The sequence below is a fragment of the Maniola hyperantus genome, chromosome 8, assembly GCF_902806685.2.
Source record: "Maniola hyperantus chromosome 8, iAphHyp1.2, whole genome shotgun sequence".
Lineage (NCBI taxonomy): Eukaryota > Metazoa > Arthropoda > Insecta > Lepidoptera > Nymphalidae > Maniola > Maniola hyperantus.
Window position 1 is genome coordinate 4,014,012 of NC_048543.1, and position 25,764 is coordinate 4,039,775.

The window sequence follows — 25,764 nt, forward strand, 5'->3', positions numbered from 1 at the left end:
ATTTACATTTACATTTATATTTATATATCATTACTATTATTTATGTCATCGCTATTTTTAAATTATTAATTTTCTTACTGTATATATTTTCATTTTTTAATATGTACACAATACTATTCTGTATATCACTACTAATTTTCATATTTTATTAGGTATATACATTCTTCTTCCACTTTTATTTTTCAGTACGCCCCATTTGGACGACTGTCACTATGAAGCTAATATTCTTAAAAAATCAAAATGGCAAGGGTCTTGAAAAAAAGTTTTTTTAAGACCCTCGAGTGGGGTATCGATTACGAAAATATACTTATGCAATTTATATGTTTGAAAACAGTTTGGATTGAAAAAACCGTTGGAATTATGTTTCTGACCTTATCAATTTCTATTTTATACAATGCAAAGCTTGTTTTTTTGCTTTTCAGTTACCAGCATTTCTATTTCCACTATAACAACAATTAATAAAAAATAATTTAATTTAAAAAACCGGAAAGTGCGAGTCAGGCTCGCGCAGGCTTCCGTACAGTCGTATTTTTTTCATTTTAATTCAAAAATTATGATGCATATAAACAAATAAAAATCTGTTTTAGAATGCACATATAAAGACCATAGATTGCACATCTTGCACATATGCACATATATCCAACTTTATATAGGTAGTTATCTTACTTCGAAAATTGAAAATACTAATTAAGTATTAGTTCATGACCACAATTTAATTTTTTTTGTGTCATATGACCGACAAATACTTTTCAGATTTTTCCCCGAATGTCTGCTATAAGACCTACCTACCTGCCAAATTTCATAATAAATTGTAGGTCAACTGGAAGTACCCTGTAGGTTTCTTGACAGACAGACAACAAAGTGATCTTATAAGGGTTCCGTTTTTCCTTTTGAGGTACGGTTACGGAACCCTAAAAACTAAGTGCGTAATTAAAAAAACTAAAAACTAGTTTTTAATTATTCGTTGTTATAGGAACTCTAAAAAACTAGGTAAGTACTTTTGAAGTTCAAATGTTTATGAAATTAGGTAAGTTCTTATTAGACCTGACCTTGATTATTACAACCTATTAGAAGAAAACAGGACATGTTTTCTTCTAATAGGTTGATAAGCAGTCTTATACCTGTAACTTCGGTAAGTTTAAAAATTTATGCATAAGTAGGTACTTTTTCAACACACTTGCTCATAAAGCGTGCACCGCAACCTTTTCTTGACTTCGTAACACCCGTGATACATCATATTTAAAAAATACCATTGTTTCATAACGTGATTTATCGTTACTTTTATACAAGAAACGCGATCACAATTTAATAATTAAGAATGAGATAAAAATACAAACCTGAATCCTTTGCATCATTTGGGTCAATTATTGAAAAAATGGCGTCACGCAAGCACGTTGGGTTTCAACTACGCGTGAATTTTCGTTTATCATTTTAATATTTATGCATATTTTTAGAGTATTGGTATGCATTGACTAAAGAAAGTATCAATAGCTGGTTATCTTGTAATATGATTTTTAGATATACTGAGTCGTGTTTCTTTTTTATTGATCAGTAAACTGTGATGTATCATAATTTGTAATACGTTGTCAAGTGAATAGTAATCTGGAGTTCAATTGTAGCGTAACAATTATGATACATTACAAACTTAGGGAAAATATTTTTGTCAAGATTTAAACAAACCTACACTAGTTGAATTTTATGGTGAAATACAGCATCTATTGTCTAATAATAATGGTATGGCATAGCTTTTTGCTAATTTTATATTTTTTTATGCATAACTGACAATCCTTTTTCAAGATTTGAAATATATAATGCATTATTCAACCCACAAATGCATATTCTGATGATAATTCTGAGAGAGATGTTGAAGAGCACAGTCCAAAAATTACAAGAGCCAAGAAAAGAAAATCAGGTTTTTCTAAAAAGAACATTTCGTGTTAGGAAAGGAAAAAAAATTAACATTCATGTAGGAGAAAAACAAAGAGTTCACTCACTAGGTTCTTGGATCTTTTTTGATAAATAATCCCGTAAACGTGTCATAGCCATTGCAGTTTTTTCTAATAATATTATTGAGCACATTGTTCAACACTTAATATGTATTCCACACAATATACAAGCAAATATATTACGTTTATTAATGTTAATTAATTTTACAATATGACGAATACTGTGTTTAGCCATACCTACAGACATTCTGTATGGAATCTTTATTTTAATTGTTATCCCCATTGTCACTCTGGTATCTGTACGGAATTTGCATGCAGTAAATGATTTAACATAGTTGTGCATGATAGAAAAATCTTTGTATTTATTATAGCTGTTATTAAGTTTTATGTTAAAATCGCTAGTAAACCACTCAATAAAATAAAATAAAAATGCGTTAATGTGTCCTTACAGGAAGTTTGAGATTATATGGCGATAGAATTCCAAGTACCAACTTTGTAATCCTGATGCTGCTAGATTTTGATAAATTCCAACGGGATCATTGAAAAACCTAAATCCATACGGACGAAGTCGCGGGTTTGAATGAGATTTCGCTTTGTAGAGCGTTGTCTCTGTCATTCATATCTATGTGACGTTTTGTCGGTCTCAACGACAGAGACAACGCTCTACGAAACCGCTATCTCTTTCTAAAGTTAGATGTAGGTACCTACAATGTTTCTTGCCGGCGTCTGTAAGTATTTAGATATTAATTTATATATTTTTATGCTACAGAAACAGATGTCTATTCCTTTTGAACAATCCGCATATCTCTACATACCTACTTACCTGTAGTAGGTATATAGAATAGAAGTCGGTTAAAAATAAAGTCGATTCCCGCTGTCTGTATGAACGCTTAGATCTATTAAACTACGCAACGGATTATAATGCGGTTTTCACCAAAGATATTATAGTGATTCAAGAGGAAGGTTTATACCCATGCATAGTTTAAATATTGTTTTGAATATGAGGATGATTGTTCAAAATGTTCCGTGAGAAGCCGGGGCGGGTCGCTAGCAAATAATAATTGGAACATTCCTTGATTGGCGGTTGGCCATTGAGAATTTCTCAATGATAAAGTAGTCTACTCAATTGTCACAAATGTTTTCCGGGGTTAAATATATTGAACCATACAATACGATCTAAAATTGTGTTGTTTTAGAGTCTATTCAAACGGGCCACATTACAGTGGCAAAATGTAGCCACGTGGTTGTCACGTAGTGGTCATGTGTCTCGAATTTGTGCGTATGTGGCGATGATGTGGTCCCTATTGCACACACATTAGCGACTGCTGTTGATTGTGACTGCAAACTGTGGTATGTTAGAAACTGAACAATGCGATTTCATATTTTTGCCCGGCTGCATTAAGAGCCCGCTCCATCGAAGCGACAACTCGTTGGCGGGTGGAGCCTGAAACAGTGCTGTTTCTATAGACGACGGAAAAAAACGTTATCTGTGCGTGTCATCCTTTCCCTCGTCTAACCGCATCTCATCCCAAGAGAGGCCGGTTGAATGAATTTTGCTAGGGTGAAAGATTTTTTAGTCAAAAACGGACAGTGAAGATTTTCAATCGACGTTTGGAATTACGCCTATTTTGGCAAAAGAAACTAAAGACTTTTACACAAATTAAATACATTTGAAATGATTATAAAGTAAAATGTGACGTGACGTGAAGATGTTAATTTTCTAGTTTCTCATATAGATAGTTTATTTACGCACGAAGTTGCCTCAAAACGTGCCCTAAAATAGAATTTTTTCAAGGGCCATAACTTTTGAAATAAAAACAATTTTACTAGGTATATCAATTATTTTAGGGCATAGATAATGCAGAAATAAATCGATATATTGCCTAGAGCAACAAAGAATAGACTAATGGGCGTAATAAGTTTGTATGGAGAAATGCGTAAGAAGGTCCTGCTGCTCACGTCACTCTGGGCGGCACGTCTGAGCGGATCCTTACAGAGAGAGTGAGTTGTATTGTTTTTGTACTAGCTACCTACCTACCTATAGTAGTTACAGTAACTAACTACATAAACATTTTAAAAAGTTGAATATTTTTTTCTAATTGATTTGTTGATAAAATATCCTCGGCTTGGCTGGCATACCAAATCGATAGGTACCGAGTCAGTGGTTACGTAGGAAATTTTATTATAAACCAATTAAATGTTAAATAAATCTAATGTTGAGCAATAAGGCCCCAACTATGTTTGGTACAGATTTTTTTGAATTTAGACCAATATTTTAAAAGTTTTTTTAAATACGAGAGATTTTTAAAGCGCCTTCTAATAACATAGAGCAGCACAGTAGAAAAGGGTAACATTGGAATTGATCATAGCAGGAGTTATATTTTTTGGAACCTACGAACAAAATAACAATAGGTATCGATTCGATATCCGTAGACCGTAGTGTGGAACCGTAGCATATTGTGTGGATCAAAGCTGATAGGTCTAGAGGTTACTGAAAAAACCCTCTATTAATGAAATGCTCATTTAATATTTTTGTTTCATCTGAGGAATGCAAACGAAAAATCCTTTTATTTATTTTGAAATTACTTTTGCAGGTGATTTTTAGGGTTCCGTACCTCAAAAGGTAAAACGGAACCCTTATAGGATCACTTTGTTGTCTGTCTGTCTGTTTGTCAAGAAACCTACAGGGTACTTCCCGTTGACCTAGAATCATGAAATTTGGCAGGTAGGTGGATCTTATAGCTGGCTTTAGGGGAAAAATCTGAAAACCGTGAATTTAGGGTTAGATCACACAAAAAAAAAATTGTGGTCATGAACTAATAATTAGTATTTTCAATAATTATCGAAATAAGATAACTACATCAAGTCGGGTATCATATCAACCATGGTATCATATCATGGGAACCTGTGCATTCTAAAACATATATTTATATTTATATTTTATTTATTTTTATTCATCATAGTTTTTGAATTATCGTGCAAAATGTCGAAAAAATACGATTGTAGTACGGAACGCTCAGTTTACGAGCCTGACTCGCACTTGGTCGGTTTTTTTAAAGTAAATCAATATTTCCATTGAATCTTCGTCGATTCACTATGTTGGGAAGTCCCTAAAGTTACCCATTGCCACTGAACCACTGTTCACGATTTTTTATAATAATAGTTTCCGAACGTATTAAAAAGCGCCAATGTCAATTTAGGTGACATTTCACATTTATGGATTGACAATTGACATTTTTGAGACATTTTTACCAATTTTTACTTAAAATGTCACTCGATGTTTATTGTGATTGTGAGTTTATTGCTTCTGTAATTATGATTTTAATTTTTAACAAAGCATAATAAGTATTCATAATCTGAATAAAACTGAAGATATAAATTTAAAATATTTGTGTATTGTGTGTCAAAATGAAGGCACAAAACTGTCTTTTGATAATAACCTAAACGTGCATTGAAAAACATTATCAAATGTGACGCGCAAAGATTGGATTGTTGATAAGATGAAGTTAATATTACTAGTGTTTTTAGCTGCAGACATCTGGAATACGGTACTTGCTCAAAATGAGAACTGCACGAGAACGAGCAGTCGCTGTGACTACAAACCAAACGTTCGTAAACTATCTGACATTTTGGCGAACAAATTCAGTGAAATTGTGGTTAAAGAGCTAGGAAGTGAATACACATCGCACTTAGAGATTAGAACTGCCTATAAAGTTAACCGCTACCACTCTTCCGACTCCAACACACTGAACAGTATAGCAGATAAGTTGAACTTCAAGCTCTCCTCCGCAATCAACATTATAATGGATATGAACAATGCAATAAATAAAACAGATACTCCGTCCTTTACACATCCTTGCCCTTTTAACTCTATACGTAAGTCTGTGTTTATTAAAAGTTCTAATGTATTTGATATTTCCTCTGTAAACATGAGGTCTAATATGTTAGACAGATTCAAAGATTTGAAAGTCAAGAGACAGTATTTCCTATCCCACATGGACTATGCCACAGACAGAGACTGTGCTACAATGCCACATTCGAATTTGAGATACTTATATCATAAGATAGTGCATTCTGATCCTAAACTCTTAGTCTTTATAATAAACAACAACATGAAGCCCGAGTCTCTGCAGCATGCTATCAATGTTGCAAAAGAAATAGTGTATTCTCTACAGAGCATTGATTTGTTCGCATTAAAGATAACTAACATGACTAGTTTTATGAAATTTGAAGATACATGCAGTAGTGACTGTATGGCCAACTTGGGCAATGCCACTGACAATAATAAAATGCTGTTCCGTGAATATCTAAGCTCTTTAGAAACATCATGTGTGAACATTTCACCAGCCATGATTAATGAAGAAATTATAAGTTTATTAAACGAGAAACATCTCCCAGTATATAAGTTATTCATTTTCTTAACAGATACAAAAATATTTAGGGACGAAATGTGGTTTAAAATATTTCCTTTCAATGAGTATGACGATGAAGCAGTGAAATTCACTATAGGATTAATAAATACATATGAAAATACTAAGAACAGTTCGCTGGAGATTTTACATTTTGATAAACAGCGTAATCATTCTCATGAACACTCGGTTATGAAATTGCACATCAATAACAGTGGTGTCGTAGGACAAGTTGCCTCTGCATTTATTTCCCTTCTTCCTTACAAATATGAAAATAAACTGCAAGCTGAAGGCCCAGTGTGGGAAGCTACGGAGCGAGACTTCATGATCTCACTGGTGTATCCAATATCTACAGGAATTATAGGATTAGACCTCTACTGGTCTGACTTGGCTGAGGATATAATTTATTTTAAAGGCACAAACCAAAAAAAGCGAGCGTTTGTCATGGATTTTTCTGGTAAGGTTCTAATGCATACATATTTCCCAAGGCCTGAGGCGGCCTCTGATAAAATAAAATTTACGAATTTAGATGCTGTAGAAGCCAATTACAATATAAGTGTTCTGAAGCAAAAATTATTTAGTACTGCCTCAGGTAATTTTACAATAGATAATCAAAATACTTCGAAAAACATAATTTATTCGTGGGAGTGGGTGCAGAGCTTATATATTGTGTGTGTTGTATCAGAAGTCGCTGACAGTTTATTGAATAAGACAAATGTATTTTTTACAAGAATAAGTAAGGAAATATTGTTGCATAGGATAGATTTATTTCCACCTAAAACGGGTAAAATATGTAGACATTTTAAGCAAATTGCCACTATTGATCAAGGTACTGTGTACTTAAGCCCTTCCAGTTTTCAATCCCCATTTACATATCTATATGATATGGGAGATGGGCAGGAGGCAGTTACATATATGCAAAATTACTTGGCATATTTAAGAAGTGTGGCTCATGGTTTACTTTCAAATCCCGGACTGAAAAATGAAATACAACAAGACGTTGGATTCTTAAATTCTATTTTATCTTTTTACAAACGACAGCATTTACATGGTCCTCTTTCAAAATATATAGTAAGAAGGTATGCAGTCACAGAGAATGGTGTCCTAGTCATGTTTCCCGGTACAGTCTTAGAGTATGACTATGAACCAGTGCGAAGGCCCTGGTACACATATGCTTTAGAGAATCCTGGTAAAATTATATTAACTCCTCCCAATTTAGATGTGGGAGGGGCAGGATATATTGTAACAGTTTCATATGCAGTTAGAAGTCCTATCTATCCAACAATGGTTGTCGCTATGGATGTCACTATGGGATTTCTTTATAAGCTTCTTGTTGATAGTTCACCTCTTTGTGCCATTTCTTACGTTAAATGTTTAATTATGAACAATCGTGGCTATTTAGTGTCTCACCCGGGCTTGATGGATCCAAACAGCTCTGGTCCTATAGAACAACAACATATTACACATAAAGAATCGATGATAGCTATTGATATGTTGAATCAAAAAGGTTTCGTGACCAAAAGGTTGTGCAGCAATTTTTATGATAAAACTATTCAAAGGTTCTACGAGTTTAATACTTCTTTACCCAATGTTCTATCAAATGTCGTATCTGGTGACCACTGTGTACACTACTACATTGCTTCCATACCTGGTACGAACGCATTCATAGGCCTTGTAAATGCGTCGTGCAGTGTCGGTGCTTTTTGCCCTTGCAGTATGGTTGATCGTCTTTGTTTCAATTGCAATCGTATGGAACAAACAGAATGTGAATGCCCCTGTGAGTGCAGTTCAGAATCGTACGAATGTCCTAATGTCAACTCTTCAAGACTTGTTCCCAATGTTCCTGTGTGTGGCATGATGCCCGAAAACAATAATCATAAATCCCACTACTTCCACAACTTTGCTGAAAATTTAAAGTCCTGTTTTGATTTCCAGTGTGAAACATACCTTACACACTCGTCTTGTTTAGGGGTTTTAGGATGTGAATGGTGTCAGATAGATGCAGATGGACGAACGCCTCTTGGGGCCCCCTTTTGTACGTCACAGTCTACCTGTTTCAATGGGGTTCTTGGTGCCGTCACTCCATATGGGGAGGGAACGTTCGGTCACGTGAATAGGGATGCTTTTGCCAGTTATTCTGCAATTGGTCCTATAGCTGGGTGCATAGTTACAGTAAGTCTAATTATAGCTGTAGCAGTATATTGCTACAGACAGAATACATCATCAGATAGTTGCCACAATTTGTATGTTGATGGACCGGCTGAAACGTGGCACGATGCTGACGTGCAAATGAGCCATTTGCCCTCTGATGACATGCCTGATATGTCCGGTCAGGATAAATTGTTGCCTGCCATGGAACTAGAAGCTCCTATTTCGCCGTATCGTGTAATTACCGGGTACAGGCGACCTCATACCGCTGCTGGATCGGACCATGGTTATTCAACAATGACCCCCCATGAGGACTCTGAAGCTACAGGTTTCTCAGTAAATGATCCTACTATTTTATCAGATGACACTAAGTCGGATGCCAGTTTTCCTGCCCCAGCAAAAATTAAACCAAGGCTCAAAGTGGCAGATCTTACAATGACAGTATTACCGTGTGGCAAAAATAGTGTCATAGCCCCAGTCACAGTTCATAGGGATATGGAGGCATCCTAATTATGTTTTACAGTGCTACCTCTTTTGTACATAAATGAATCATATTTGTGATATGTATAATAGTTACTCACATAATTTTTATAGTTATTTTAAGTTTGCATTGATTATTTATGTTGCAAAATACTATTTTCTAAGTTTATAGTATTTTTTATGTTTCAGTGCTTGACAATAGGCATAAATTATGTCCATAGTAATAGTATTTTTAAGTAAGTGCAGTTGATTTTTTTAATCAATTACTTTAGTACTTAATATTGCTGAATAGGCAAGTAAGTAATAAATGTTTACAACATTCATTTGAAAATGATGATTTTTAAATGTTGCTGATTTATTTTTTAAATTAAGTTTTTAAATCAAGTAAGAAACTCTAGTAGTTGACATTTTTAATTATTATACTTTAATGAATTCAATTTTAACACTTTTACTCCAAGTATAATTTTATTTGTATATTTTTTACAAGATCTACTTACTTAATTATTAGTAATAAATAAATAATAATTTGCAAATAACTTCCTTTTAAAATCTATATTTAAGTGTTATGTAAATGTGTACTATTGTACATGACAGTTATTAACAAGGTAAAAAAAATCAGGCAACTTGCATTGCATTACATTATTTTATATATATATCAAATCATCACTTACAATAATTATATTTTCCGAATATACAATCTTTATTGTCATGCTTTATTTACCTACTTTTCTAAAAAATATACCTAAAACTATAAATATACCTATGCTTGTCTTGTACATAAGTCGGCGACAGGTTGAGATTGCAATCAGGGTATGAGGCGGGGGACGCTCCGCACACCCGCACGTCACCCGCGCTCGCTCGCATCGGGTTAGCGGGGGGCGTTCCCTCCCCGATTGCCATTTCAACCTATCCCGTACTAAACCTATTTTCTTCTAGTCTAACATAACTAACAAATAGTCGTTAATGATGTACCTATAGCGTGCTATAACCATATAAATATCTTACCTAACCTAATAAATAAGCAAATATAACCTAACCTATGTTAGTATTTTAACCTATATAATATACTTACTATTGTTATTATTAATTAATATCTCTTAGAAGATAACAAGTGGTTTGATACAGGTAATCATATAGTTATATTATATTGTGTATCTGCTATACCTACCTATCTGCATAATATATATAATTATTTTGTTATGTACCTACCTAACTATTTACTTAAATATCATTTGAGAGTAAGATAGTTTTATTATTTTTATAAAATGTGCCAGTGCCTCCTGTATTATTAAGCAGTAAGTGTACGTAATTTAAGACTGACTTCGATGTTGCATTTATATAATGTATCTACAATAAATTTTGTACAAATTTTGTTGTATCATTTATATACAGGATGTAACCAGAACGCTGGCAAAAACTTAGCGTTATTGTTATACTACCTAAACACAATCCAATACCAATAACCGTTTGCCTCATTGTATAGTTTTAGTGATTTACTATTTTTCAACCCACAATTTATAGCGTGCAAAACCCGGGTTAATGTCCTACCTACGAAGCAGGATTGACTCTGAGTGGCCTGCTTACGCAACGTTCGTTGACCCCTCGCGTCAGTTAGATGTTTTATTTGCAATATAGGTACCTATCGTAAACTTTTACAAAATGTAGGATTTTTAATACTTTTTTTCGCGTTTTTTTCTGTGTTATTATATCAGAAATCATCAGTACTGTCACTTGCCTTCGTTTTTGCCAGCGTTCTGGTTACACCCTGTACACATAATAAACCTGCAAATAATTGTACACACTTCAGACTAAAGGACTCTTCTTATTCAGCTCAATTCACCTTTTGTCTATAGAAAACACGAGTTTTGTATAAGGAGATGCGTACGCATCCGTCCAACATTCCGGGTCTATTCTGCTTTCGCATAAAATCAGGACATTAGTGTTCTTTTGAGGACGCTAGTTGTGCACCATGCGCATGCTAGCCAGTGTTCAACGCTGTTCCCATTCCGCCGCATTCAGCGCTGTTCCGTGCGCCGCATTCAGCGCTATGCAAGTTGCAACTTCAACGTCGAGGACAGTCCGCGTAGCGAACGCGGCTGAACAGCGCTATACGCGGCGCAACAGCGCTGAACGCGGCTGATAGAAGCGGAAGTGCATACGTGTAACCAAATTGTTCAGCGAAACGGAGTTCACGGCTCGACATGACTTACATCTAGATACTGCAGTCAGCTGGGTTAAATTATAATATTATTCAACAAATCTTTGGTAGGTACTTTCTAAGATAAAACAAAGTAATATGAGAAATGATAGTTATAAAGTAGGTTCTACATTTTAATATCTCGGACAAAACTTCACGTATATCGGCCCTTTGGGACGCAGCACGAGTTCACTAATAAATACAACATCTGAGTGTCTGGTCACCGGCTCCAAACGATACTTCCTCAGCAGGCTGGACATTAACGTCTTCATCTCTAACATTGCGAACTTTTGACCTGCAAATGAATGAAGGAAATTCTTTTAATAGGTTAATATGTGTATAGTGCATTCAATATTAAATGGCGTGTTTCCACGTTAGCCCGTCATTAGCAATCAATAGGATTAAGTCGTGGCGGGTGAATTCAAAAGTATCAACACTGGCTGATTTGCAACAACATATTGAACAGGGTCCTTTAAAAACGAATGGACTATGAGTGTTTGGTTTATTTATTTTTTATTTTATTTTTATAAAAGCTTTACTGTAATGGTAAAACTTTCCAAAAAATATTAAATTTGTTTGTTTGTTTGTCCTCCTTCTTACTCCTTGTTATTACTCCTACTGTTTACGTGGCATGCCGAACGTAATCCTATTGTTATTGCTAATGACGGTCTCAAGTGGAAACACGCCAGTTAATATTGAATGCATTATACCTACTATGAAGTACACGCATATTCATAATTACTATTACACATAATTTATGAAAGACAAAATATTCTTAGGTAGGTAAAAAAAAATTGGTGATCGACATAATTAAGGCTAACTAGAAACCGTAATAAGCTTGCGACTCCTACGCTCTGCCTCGGGTAAGTCCAAAAGTCATTTGTGGGAAATGGGAACGGATATAACCTCCACAACCTATTTTGGACTTGCCTTTACGCAAGTTTAAAAATCTATTAAAAGTAGAAAAGGCAAGAAATATTGTACATCGACCTTTAGAATGAGATTTCGGCTTTGTAGAGCGTTGTCACTGTCGCTCATATTTATGTGATGTTTTAGGTATCTGTCTCAAAGTCAACGATAGAGACAACGCTCTACGAAACCGCTATCTCTTGATAAAGATCGATGTACAATATTTTCTGCCGCGTACTGTACATAAAAAAGCTGTGATAGCCTAGTGGTTTGGACGTCCGCCTTCTAATCGGAGGTCGGGGGTTCGATCCCGGGCACGCACCTCTAACTTTTCGGAGTTATGTGCGTTTTATGTAATTAAATATCACTTGCTTTAACGGTGAAGGAAAACATCGTGACGAAACCTGCATGCCTGAGAGTTCTCCATAATGTTCTCAAAGGCCTGTGAAGTCTACCAATCCGCAGATGGCCAGCGTGGTAGACTATGGCCAAAACCCTTCTCTCTGAGAGGAGACCCGTGCTCTGTAGTGAGCCGGCGCGGCGATGGGTTTATCATGATCATGACTGTACATACCTATGCAGTTTCTAGGTCCAGCGCTGAAGGGTATGTAGGCGTACGGGTGTCGGTTGAGGCAATTCTCCGGTAGAAACCTCTCGGGTACGAAACGCTCGGGGTCGGAATACAAGTCGGGCCGCCGGTGGACGTCATAAATGTGGATTTGGATCATTGAATCGGCTGGTATTGTGTAGCCACCTGAAAACCAATGGCATTTTATTTAAAACTAGCTCATGCAAAATTTATTTCACAACTAGCGTAAGCCTATGTCACTCTCCAGAGACTCAACTAGAGATACCCATGCAAAAATCACGTCGATCCGTTGCTTCATTGTGGCGTGATTCAATGACAAACCAACAATGCTAACTTTAAAGTTTGGAACTCTAAAGGTATGATTCCGAACCACGCTGCACGCCGCAGCGCTGCCGCAACAGTGCTGTCACCAGCTGTCACAGTCCTGTCGCGGCACTAGGCTGGTCCCAATATCCATACAGTCTCTATAAAGTTATATGACATTACATTCCGAGCTAGGCAGCAATGTCGCGGCAGCAATATAGCGGAACATTGGGGACCAGTAGTGCCGTGACAGGACTGTGACAGCTGGTGACAGCACTGTTGCGGCAGCGCTGCTGCGTGCAGCGTGGTTCGGAATCATACCTTATACTTCAAAGTTTGGAACATTGCATCGGCAGCGGTGCAAAGTTGCCTGTCTATCGGTATTTCTATAGGTTAGATTTCGGAGTGTTGCCCAAGAATTTTTGACCACGTACCTACCTCCTTCACCTTGCTACCTTATCGTACCGCAAGGCATCGTCAAAGTCTGCACTCGGGTGCAGAGTGCAGTTTGACGAGACTTTACATAGTCGAAATTCCAGTGACACGTAGGTATTTAGGTACGGAGCGTGTCTAGATGTAAGCTCGTTTCTAATTCAAACCGCTAGGATATGGGAATGCTCAAGTAGGCCCACCACATATTACTTATTAAAAGTGATAATCGAGTTTATTATCAATGCTTAGTAAAAACTGGAGATTTTAGATGTAGTCATTCTAAATCATTTTACCCCTACCTAGAAATACTGAGAAATGATTAATAGGTAGGTACATGAAGAACATACCTAATTCGACGTCTTCTTTCACAAATCTGGCTATATAGTGTACACTGGGATATAATCTTAGAGATTCCTTAATACAGCATTCCAAATATTTCATGTCTTTTACGTCATCCATTGTGGGCGGGCGGGCGGAATCACCAAATATTGATTGCATTTCTTCATATATTTTATCCTGTAAAATATGTGACTAAATGATCATCATCATCATGATCACCCCATTACCACTCCACTACTAGAGCACGGGTCTCCGCTCAGAGTGAGAAGGGTTTAGGCCAAAGTCTGCCATGCTGGCCCAAATTCGTAACCTATTATTAGGATAATTGACATTGAAGTCAGGTAGGATATCTAGTATTCTTAGTTAAGTGCCTAGGTAGTAGCGTAGTAGGTACCTGTATTTCTGGCTCATCAGCTAGTCTCATCATGAAAAATACTAGTGCCATTGCAGTTGTGTCGTGTCCCTGAAAATAAATGCAAAGAAACTGAAAATCACTCGTAGTATAGTACTTACTACTTACCTATAGTCCGCGATAGGTCGAAATGGCAATCGGAGTATGAGGCGGGGGGACACCCCGCACACCCGCACGTCACCCACGCTCGCCCGCACCGAGTATGTGCGGGTTTGCGGAGCGTACCCTCCCCGATTGCCATCTCGACCTGTCGCGTACCTACTATACGTCTGTATGCCTATGTTAAATCGTGTTAGTTTAGTAGAAGGTACTCGATATGTAGTTCAGAAGTCAAGGCTAAAATCAGCTTTTAAAATATTATTAACTAGCTTCTGCCCGCGGCTTCGCCCGCGTGGTCTACAGAGGAAACAAATGGCATTTTTTTTCAGAAACAAACATTATAACATCAGGACACGCACTCTGAACAGCACCGAATAACACATATAACCTTCCAACCCCCATTTCACTCCTTTGGCGGGGATTTTCTCATAGTCGTTTCTTAGCTGACACCTAACCTCAAGAAAAAACCTATTTTCCAAATTTCGAGTGAATAATATCAATAATTAAAACTTCCCATACAATCTTTCATACCCTATTTTACCACCCTTATGGGAAAATTTTCCAAAATTCCTGAAACACGTATTTCTTCATTTGTAATCGAAAACCCAAATACCAATTTTCATACAAATAACTTGAAAATATGACCGACTTTCATACAAGCTTCCATCCCCCATTTAACCCACTTAGGGGTGGAATTTAGAAAAATTCTTTCTTAGTGGATATCTACTCTGTACAAACAATAGACCCTCCAAATTTCATGTCTTTAGGACCAGCGGTTTAGGCTGTGCGTTGATATCTATGTCAGTCAGTCAGTCAGGACTTTGAATTTTATATATATAGAAGATTATTTCAATAAAATGATGTTTCATTACGTATACCTACATTGTATAATGGACTATTTCTATTATAATATCATCAGTAGGTAAGTAGCCCGGAACTGAGTGTCCTACCTATCTACTTAGGTAGGTTTTTTGTCTTTCATTAGCTGATAACTGCGGAATCTATAGTCCGCACAAAATGACTCCTCACGCGCCATTTTAACTATATGGGTCAACTGTCATGTCAATAACGACTAAAATCGTACTTTTGACATGAAATTTGATACAAAAATTTAAAATGGCGCGTCAGGAGTTAAATACGCGTTATAAATGAGATTGCCACTTACTCTGAACATGAAAGTATCGACCTCTTCTCTAATCCCTTCATCGTCAATTCCACCCTCATTTTGGTTTTGAATCAATAAATCCAACATGGCAAGACGCCCTTTCTTATTCATCTCATCATCGATATCCAAATTCAATATCGCAGGGTTATTCCTCAAATATGTTTTCCTTTGTTGAATCACATCTCTCGTGAAGCTATGTAAATCTTTTAAAATCCTTCTTTCTTGACGAGCTTCTTGAGTAAACTGATAGGAGAAATCCAGGAAGAGCCATATTCTCGTAGTGCGTTTTATTAAAATGGCCCCGAGATTTTGTATTGCATTAAAATATTTCGTTGATATTGATTGTATGTCTTCTTTCATTGACGTTCCCATAGCAGTTTCTGGAAAGGCCAGGAATTTATATTCTATATTTAAACTCATCATCATGATTAATCCGTCGCTGGCCTACTACAGAGTACGGGTTTCCTCTCAGAATGAGAAGTGTTTGGCCACAGTCAGCCACGCTGGCCCAGTGCGGATTGGCAGACTTCACACATCTTTGAGTAGGTACATCACGGAGAACTCTCAGGAATGCGTCATGCAGGTTGCCCTCACCATGCTTTCCTTCACCGTTAAAGCAAGTGATATTTAATTACTTAGTTATTTACACTTAAAACTCCTCTCCGACCTCCCAAATAGAAGGCCGACATATTAACCATTAAGTTATCACCGCTTTCTATTGTCTACCACAGTAACACATGAGTACAGTAAGTACATGAGATAAAGTCCTGACAGACGGACAGACAGACGGACGGACAGCGGTGGCTTACAAATCAGATTTGACAACTATTTAGTTAAATCAGTATCTTTTTATCAAACGTCAAAACGCGCTTAGTATGCGAGCGTTTATGAAATACTGGCATATGACGTCACTTTTTAGTTTAATCTAAGTATGTATAATATTTTTTTGAACAAAGAACCGCCCACAGAATTACACATTTAAAAATTACATAAAATGTTATAGAGTTTTATAGTTCTCGTATAACTTAATTTACGTTACTCTCACAACGAGCATTAAATAAAACAACAATTTAAAATGGTTATTGCACTTAAAATTAAAACTAACAAAGGACGTGGATTTTACATATTTTGTAAGACCCTCTATTTAATGATCACTGGGAAATAATTCATGGTTGATATAGGCAATAGGCATGGGTCTTTTTGACGGGTACGGAACACCAATTGATATACTTACTGCACACAGTTCTGAGCGTCATATTACTGACAAGTGTCACGATATCAGTCTGCTCATTGCCCACTTCAGCTTCAACCTTCTCGAGGAATACCTTCGTCTCTTCCTCGAAGGTCCTGAAGAACCTCCTCAGGATGTTGAAGTGGAATGTTGGTGTGAGCAGCTTTCTTCTCACTTGCCATTTTTTACCTGTTACGAAATAATCTTAGTTCTCCAGGTCACAAGTCTTTTGGTATTTGGCTCAAAAAAAGGGACAGCAGTAAATGTATGTACCGCATAGAACCAATAGACGATGCGGAACATACATATTGTTCTGTTGTCCCCAGTTTGAGAAAGAAAGAAGGAATGTCGTGGACGAGCTGGGAGGCGAGTTTGGGGTGGAGAGCCTTGTATATAGAATGCTGGAAGACAAAAAGAAGTGGGTGATAATCCAGAAATATATGGAATCTATAAAAGAAAGGAGAAAGATGAAAGAGAAGGAAGATGAGTCAGACCGTGGCAGTAAAGGTAGGCCAACAAGGCGGGAACATTATTGCTTGGAGAAAGGAGGGGTTTTTAGTCGGCTCACTAGAGAGCACGTTTCTCTCAGTATGAGAAGGGTTTGGCCAGAGTCCACCACCCTGGCCAAGTGTGGATTGGCAGACTTCACACGCCTTCGGGCTCTCAGGCATGCAGGTTTCCTCACGATGTTTTCCTTCGCCGTTGAAGCGGTCCATCAGTCAAGTCGCTATTATTTCTTAGCTCTAGGGGCTGTGACATAGTGAACTAGCCACGACTAGTTGAGATCTCTGTTTCTTGGAAGATAGAAAAAGCGGGTATGTAGTATGTTCCTACTATGTATGCCACCCACACCTATGTCTTTATTGCCCCGCTGGGAACTGGATTTTCTATAAGAGGATCATCTAGAAGTGGTTTACCTCCGATTGTACTAGGTAGGTACCTAACTTTACTAACCTCTTGGGGTGGGTACAAATTGCAAGAGGTACCTACTTAAAAACGATAACTGATCAATCAACCTACTGATCCAAATGGATCCAAGTGCTTCCGCTTAGGCGGCCTTTAATAGGCGCATAATATTATAATTTATATCCTCAAAAATTCGGGTCACTTAGCAAGTTATCTAGTTATTGGGTCAGCATTGCTTCAGAAGTAGATAAACATACCTACCTACGCTACAAAATAGGACACATCATCAAATTATCATCTTTTATCGTTCTTGGCCCTCGATTGCGATAGAATGACAGCTAAAATGTCACGATCGCAATCACCTGACGCGTTGAAGCTCACTCACTACTGCATTGTTGTAACAAGAATACCATAAATTCAGCCAATCACAACAATTGCGATTGCAAATTGATGCAGGTTTTAGGGAATCGACCTACTGCTTTACGAATCACATTGCGTTCACTCGTTTTCTTTTCTTTGAAGTTATGGGTATGGGTTTATTAAAAACTGCCATACCCAGTGGCGTGCACAGAGTTTGAAGCCAGGGTAGGTATTAGTTAGGTAGAAACCTGTTTACATGCAGGTCATAATGAAAAATATGCATTGAGCTATTACAACTGGGGTAAGCAGTGCATCTATGCCTCTATGACCTGCACGCCACTGGCCATACCCCTTCCAGGTTAGCCCGCTTCCATCTTAGACTCCATCGTCACATACCACCAGTGTGAGATTGCAGTCAAGGGCTAACTTGTATCTGAATAAAAAAAGTTGCGAGTGAAGCACCGAACCACGGCTGTTAGCATTTTAATATCTTACCATAACTGGTTAGCAATCCTTGGCCCAACCATCTTTTTAGAAACGTGTAAGGCTGTTGCTTTTCGATGAATTTGGTTGAAGAGAGAATTGTCTGTAAAATGAAGAGAGAATAAAATGAAACACGGAATAATTACCTAGTAGTTAGAGGGTCATAGCCCAGTGGTTAAGACGTCCACCTTCTTTTCCGGAGGTCGGGGGTTCGATCCCGGGCACGTACCTACCTGTAACTTTTCGGGGCTATGTGCGTTTTAAAAAAATAATTATTAAATATCACTTGCTTTAACGGTAAAGGAAAACATCGTGAGGAAACCTGCATGCCTAAGAGTTCTTCGTATTCTCAAAGGTGTGTGAAGTCAGCCAATCCGCATTGAGCCAGCATGGCAGACTAGGGTCAAAATAGCCCTTTACACTCTGAGAAGAGTGCCGTGCTCAGTAATGGGTTGATCATGATGATGAATTAGAGGGTATCTTCTTACGGTTGCCAGGTACTAAAATATAAAAGCCGCAAAAGGATGCAGAATCAGTAGATATCCTTACTTAAGAGATAAAGCAGTGGATGTCGTCCATTGAGAGTTTTGAGACGACGCAATTTTATAAAAAAATATTAACTAGTGCTCTGCCTTCTTATTGATCCGTTGCGACGAAGCAACGCGACGCACTATGAGGCATCGCCCTAAAAGTTGACTGTGACCTGTGATATTGAATTCAGAATATGGCACTATTTTAGCGATGTAACTATCATTATCGCAGAATACTTATCTAAGTTACGTAAGTACCTCGATGTCATTGGGGTTATAAATATTAACGGCGACAATATCCATAGCACCGAACCCAACCACGTCCCCGTACTTTTTGTTCAAAGTTCTTAAATAGTGGAATAGTTTATCTGAAACAAGGTTGAGCTTGTTTACTTTGCCGCACTTTGCCGGTTTAAAAAATAAATCGATTGGTTTTGAAAACATATTTGTGACTGGCTGGTGACTCAAAATGGTTAACGCTCACTGACAGATTTTTGCCTATATCATTAATTAAATGGAACTAGCTGATGCCCGCGACTTCGTTCGCGTGGAATTAGGATTTTAAAAATCCCGTGGGAACTCTTTGATGTCACTCTCCAGATCTTTATCTATACACATGCAAAACATCAGACATCACGTTAATCCGTTGCACCGTTGCGACGTGATTGAAGGACAAACCAACAAACAAACACACTTTCGCATTTATAATAAGGGTACCTACTGATTACGTAACAGAGAGAGCGCTATAGTAACTTGTTTCCGCAGATATGTCCAAGGGCACCTTGACTTTTGGATATTATGAAAAGACTGACAACGAACGAACACATTAGGTAAACTGTAACTTTAAGCATAACTGCTGCATACGAGTAGGCATGTATAACTTTAAACAAGACATAGGTAGGACCTAAAATTAGTTTTTTCTTTGCCGCACCGACCCGTTTCTTATCGACTCCTCTCATCAAAAGTTGTCTGGGACCTGGGAAAGATCGTTTGAGAGATAAGACCGCCTTTATGATGTAGGTATGTGTATATGCAATAAAGTATGTAGGTACACAAATCACATAAGTACCTACCTATAGTGTATTCAAAATAAACTGGCGTGTTTCCACTTGAGACCGTCATTAACAATAACAATTGGATTAGGTATCTAATAAATTAAAAACTAAGATAACTACTTATTGCAAGTGGGGTATCATATGAAAGGGCTTTACCTGTACATTCTAAAACAGATTTAGGTACTTTTATTTTTACTCATAATAGTTTTTGTTTATCGTGCAAAAGTCGAAAAAACCACCCTCGGTGCGCGATTCTGACTCGCAATTGGCCGGTTTTTTAGTTCGATATTATAATCGAACTAAATACCAACATTTTATCTATTTACGTTCTATAGATTTCATATCAGATCCATACATTAAAATAATTACCTACCACCTAGGTACCTACTCAATTAAGTATTATAAACTAATCCAGAAGTCTGCCAATCCGCACTTGACCAGCGTGGTAGTACACAGCCATAACCATTCTCACTCTGAGAGAGACCCGTGCTCTGTAGTGAGCCAGCGATGGGTTGATCATCATGATGATGATGATATGATGATGATACCAATGTTTTTGAAAAATTCATAAATGTGTTATTTTACTGTTCGTTTGTGGAAAGGCTGTCGTGTTTTTAGTTTTTAAATTACGATTTGTATCTATTAAGGTGACGCAGTACGCTCGACCGAACCTGTTTGATTTTCACTCGACATTGTATGAGAAAGGTGAGAGGCACGATGATTTTCACCGAAATCAAGGGTTCAGGAAAAGTATTTTTGAGAAAAAACTGCTGAGTTTATGTTTGCAAAGTATAGTTATTTCAACTAACTAATTAATAAATAAACTAAGTATGTCTAATATTAAATTTCTTTAAAGTTTTCATACCCCTAATCTTATTTATTTACGCCCAAAGTTGTCATAAATTTAGTGTTAAAATAGGAATCTTTTGAGGCTCGTAACTTTAAAATCAATATTTTTTTCAATGTTTCATATTATATCAATGAACCTAGATAATGACGAGATTAATCGATATAATACTTAGTTTTGAGCGTACAGTATCAAATAATGTAGTAGGTAATTACCCTCCTGTTTGTATGAAGAAAGCACCGTCCTGAGCCCCCTTAAGTTTTTTAATGTCCAAAGTTTTCACTTTTCACTTACCTTGAGAGTGAAGTAAATCAAGCGAATTGCCAACAATCGGCCAATGTGTTGGCCCAGGCAATTTGGCCCTTAGTCTTCCCGGTCGGTTGAAACGATGATACACACACAAACTCACGAGGAATATCACAAACCCAGTAAATAATATTAAGAACAACATCGTATGTGAATATTTACTTTGTAGCTATAATTATTATAATATTTTATGTACCTAATTAAGTAGTTAGGTACCTAAGTGGTTTCTGATTCACGTTCTTTATCAATCTGCGCGTGCCGCGAATGTTGATTCAGTTATGTATGTAATATATGCCTATTAGGTATAATTATGTACGGTCACCTCTCTCATAATGTTCTCAAAGGCGTGTGAAGTCTGCCAATCTGCATATTTTGTTCAGCTCAGTAGTGAACCGGGCGATGGTAAATCCATACTTCCATACTAATATTATAAATGCGAAAGTGTGTCTGTCTGTCTGCTAGCCTTTCAGGGCCCATCCGTTCAACCGATTTTGACGAAATTTGATACAGCGATAGCTTGCATCCCGGGGAAGGACATACTTTTTATCCCGGAAAATCGATAACCGGGATTTTCAAAAACCTAAATCCAAGGGGACGAAGTCGCGGGCATCAGCTAGTGTTGATAATACCACTGCTGAGTTAACTACGCGAGTTAGCTCATAGCCGAGGGTCATGACTCATGATCCTTTTCATTCATTACTTACTTAGTGGTGCATTAAATCAAATCAAATCAAATAATTAATTCAAAATAGGTAATAAATTACACTTTTTGATTGTCAGTTATTGGATTTGTAAGATATAGTGGTGATAATTTTTACGCAAACGTAAAACTAAAGCTACGAGGGTTCCAAACGCGCCCAGGTCTGAGAACAGCCCACAACAAACTCAGCCGGGTATTTTTTTCAATCAAATATCTCAAACTATCGGCGGTCCACTACCGAGCACAGGTCTTCTCTCAGAATGAGAATTGTTTACGCCATAGGCCACCACGCTATAGTCCAATACGGATTAGCAGACTTGACATAACTTTTAAAACATTATGGAGAACTCTCAGGGAAGAAGGGTTTCCTCACGATGTTTTCCGCAAGTGCAATTGCCGAAAAGTTAGAGGTCCCGCTGAAACCCACGACTTACCTACGGCTACGTCTTAACTATGTCTATAGACTATCGCCGCTTTACTTCTGATGTTCTCAAACATGTGCGAAGTCTACCAATCCGCACTTGGCCAGCGTGCTGGACTATGGACCCAACCCTTCTTATTCTGAGAGGAGACCCTTGCTCAGTAGCGGCGATGGGTTAATGATGATGATGGCCGGAATATTCTCTTCCAAGCCTCCAAAGACGGCCACCAAGCAGTGGCGTAGCTAGCATTAAGGGCCCTGGGGCAAATAAAAAAATGGGGCCCCACTGCTATCTTAACTGGTTAGGTTTTATCTAGTAAAAATATTAAATATACAAATACATTCACAGAAAGAATTTAGGGGAATTCCCTAGTAACTTTTGAATTTCTCTCAACTGAGTTGCCATGAGTTCGATCGAGATTTTCTGGTAAGGATTCGAGGGCCCCCTAAGCTTTAGTAATGGATATTCGGTGTCGCTTCTACGCCACACGTCCCTCGATTTTATGCGGGGATGAAAAATATTTATATGTAGGTAAGTAGGTATAGACCAGAGCGCTCATCATCGGGTTACAATACGCCTCATATAAGCCTCAATAGCTCAACGGGTAGGAGTGGACTGAAAACCGAAAGGTCGATGGTTCAAACCCCACCCGTTACACTATTGTCGTACCTACACCTAGCACAAGCTTGACGCTTAGTTGGAGAGGAAAGGGGAATATTAGTCATTTAATATGGCTAATATTCTTTAAAAAAAAACCTACGATAATACCTTGAAAAGATTGCCTAAGAAGGTAGGTACCTTAAAAAAAAGGTGCTATCTAAAATAGAGATTCCGAAAGTTCGGCGGTTCAAAGTTCAAACCCCACCTTGTACTATTGTCGTACCTACTTCTAGCACAAGCTTATTTGGAGGGGAAAGAAAAAATCTATACCTTGACGGAGAATTATATTAATGGAGTTTCCCATAATCGGCCAATATGTAGGTCCAGGTATTTTAGCTCTCAAACGTCCTCGTCTGCTGAACCTGTGCTGCAGACACAACACCATAATGTACACCATAATCACGGAAGTTAACACTATAATCAACATGGCTGTGTAGATAAAGTGCTCTACTTATTGGGTAACTTATAATGATTATTTGACAATAAGAATTCTTGAACATTTATTTATTGATGTCACAACTGAACTATGTTCTAATGATAAAATTAATCTAAGCGTCTAACAATTATTGTTGCGACTTTTATTTGGTACTTAATCATTTTTAGGGTTCCGTATAGGGTTCATGATTTCTCGAGCTTATCAATTTCTCGGGTCTCGAGAATTCTCGAGGCTAATTTCTCGGGTCTTCTCGGGTTGTCGAGAAATTTACATTTACGTACGGATTTGTATATTCTTCGGTTCCAATAATGCGATTAATCAACAAATTCAGTGGTTTCCTCTCAAATAAAGTACCAAAATAATTATAAGACTTTTATTGACAGTCTTCAACATAATTAGCTTCTTTTTCTTAAAGAAAACTAAAAAAATAAGCTATTCTGACATTTGTGACTTATACATATATACAATTACAGCACAAGCACAGCATTAAAAAGAAAAAAAATCAACTTAAAACTTCTAGGTTCTTTCTTTTAAACAAAACAAACAATAAACAAAAATTTCAACATGAAAACGTTAACCTTATCCTAACTTATAATTAAATTACAATCACAGCACCATTTTTGGCATGTTAATTAGAAAAAAAAATCAAATGAATTTTTTGCATTTAAAACAAACGGCAAACGCAAATCGTTTTATTTTATAATTTCATAGACTCAAATATGATTTCTCGAGTTCTCGAGTTTTCTCGAGCTTGATTTCCCGGGAACAAAGCCCAACGATTTCCCGGGAATTCTCGGCTCGAGAATTCCCGGGAATGAACCCTAGTTTCCGTACCTCAAAAGTACGCGAATCGCGAGTATTCAGTATCATTTCGTTAATTACCGGCCTGCATTTTACCTACTTAGGTATTTTATTTTATTTTATTTGTTTTTTGCAATCAACACCGATATATACTTACAATATAATTTTACATAATAACAGACTGAAAATAAGGCCAAATAGGATTACAATTTTTTACAGATTACTTAAATAGCTGATATTAAATATAAATTTATAACAGTACGTTTGATAATTTAAACATGCTTTACAATAATATAATAATATGAAAATATAAAAGTCAATTAACTAGTAAAAATACCTAGTAGGTAGGTGATTCACAACATATATATGTGTGTGTGTATGAGTGAGTGTATGTGTGTCTGTATATTATTATGATCGCATCGATTGCATCAGTTTTGATTTGTACCTAGTTATTTTAGTTTAGTATTATAAGAGGAATGTGCAACATCCATATAAACTCAAGAGAGTTTCTGGATGTCAAGCGTAAAATTGTATAATTACTTATTATTTTGCTGAAATAAAGAATTAAAAAAAAAAGGAAAAACGGAACCCTTACAGGATCACTGCATTGTCGGTCTATCAAGAAAAATCTATAGGGTAGGTACCTACTTCCCGGTGACCTAGAATCATGTTTGGCAGGACTTAAGAGGTCTTATAGCATAACTGCTGTACCACCTATAAAACGTGTAGGTACCTGTTTGCAATAATAAATTATGATTAAGTAAAGAAAAAATCCGAAAACCGTGAATTTGTGGTTACATCACAAAAATAATCAAAACTTGTTCATGAACATACCTAATTAGTTTACTAAATCACAGATATAGATGGCGCTGCTGTCATTTTTACTTGCAGTGTTGCACATAAAAGTGTTAAATAGCTTGTACGACAGTACGGAACCCTTCATGTGCGAGTCCGACTCGCACTTGGCCGGTTTCTTAACCAAACGGTAAAAACGGAGCCCTGTTAATGTCATTCTGTTAGGGTTCCGTACCTAAGTACTTAGTATAATAGACCAGCGACCCGCGGCCCCGCAGCTGTTGTTTTATGTCGTGTAAAGTTTGCTATTCACAGTGAATGTAAATACGAAAATTTATTTAAATTGATTTTATATTAATCGAATAAAACTGGTCGTGCAAAAAATGCGTATTTTGGGAAAACTTCGCGATTTTTTTGTATCGAGCCAAATTGTGCCAATCGTGTTTTGGCTTTCGTAATTCACTCAAGAATATTTTTAATTTTTATACCGAACTAGATGATGCCCGCGACTTCATCCGCGTGGATTTAGATTTTTTAAAATCCCCTGGAAACTCTTTGATTTTCCGGGATAAAAAGTAGCCTATGTCATTCCCCGGGATGGAAGCTACCTCTGTACCAAATTTCGTCAAAATCGGTTGAACGGATGCGAGGGGTGCAACGGATTGACGTGATTTTTTGCATGGAAATAGTTTTACCTGGAGAATGACACAGGCTACCTTCTTTTATACTGGAAAATCAAACATTTCCAACGGGATTTTTAAAAACCTAAGTAAATTTACGCAGACAAAGTCGCGGGCATCAGAT

General features: G+C 37.1%; 2 protein-coding genes across 2 annotated transcripts; one reads left to right on the forward strand and one right to left on the reverse strand.

Moving 5' to 3' along the window:
* The first annotated feature begins 5,237 nt into the window (after nt 1-5,237).
* On the forward strand, nt 5,238-10,079 carry LOC117984276 (VWFA and cache domain-containing protein CG16868). Its single transcript, XM_034970897.2, has one exon. The coding sequence runs from the start codon at nt 5,447-5,449 to the stop codon at nt 9,011-9,013; it is 3,567 nt and encodes a 1,188-aa protein (XP_034826788.1). The 5' UTR covers nt 5,238-5,446; the 3' UTR covers nt 9,014-10,079.
* A 159-nt stretch (nt 10,080-10,238) lies between these two features.
* LOC117984291 (cytochrome P450 4C1-like) lies at nt 10,239-21,396 on the reverse strand. Its single transcript, XM_034970917.2, has 9 exons — nt 21,135-21,396; nt 19,197-19,306; nt 18,421-18,511; nt 16,663-16,848; nt 15,429-15,808; nt 14,147-14,215; nt 13,761-13,929; nt 12,664-12,843; nt 10,239-11,475 (listed from the first exon to the last, which is right to left on the reverse strand). Exons 1-9 carry the CDS (start codon nt 21,289-21,291, stop codon nt 11,315-11,317), a joined length of 1,503 nt encoding a protein of 500 aa, XP_034826808.1. The 5' UTR covers nt 21,292-21,396; the 3' UTR covers nt 10,239-11,314.
* Nucleotides 21,397-25,764: the final 4,368 nt, after the last annotated feature.

Bases quoted from the DNA above. Each gene is read 5' to 3' on its own strand.
- LOC117984276 (XM_034970897.2), top strand. From the start codon at position 5,447: ATGAAGTTAATATTACTAGTGTTTTTAGCTGCAGACATCTGGAATACG.
- LOC117984291 (XM_034970917.2), bottom strand. From the start codon at position 21,291: ATGTTGTTCTTAATATTATTTACTGGGTTTGTGATATTCCTCGTGAGT. The intron at 18,512-19,196 runs GTACTTACGTAA...TTCATTTTACAG, and splicing joins ATAACCCCAATGACATCGAG to ACAATTCTCTCTTCAACCAA. The intron at 16,849-18,420 runs GTAAGATATTAA...ATTTCGTAACAG, and splicing joins AGGATTGCTAACCAGTTATG to GTAAAAAATGGCAAGTGAGA.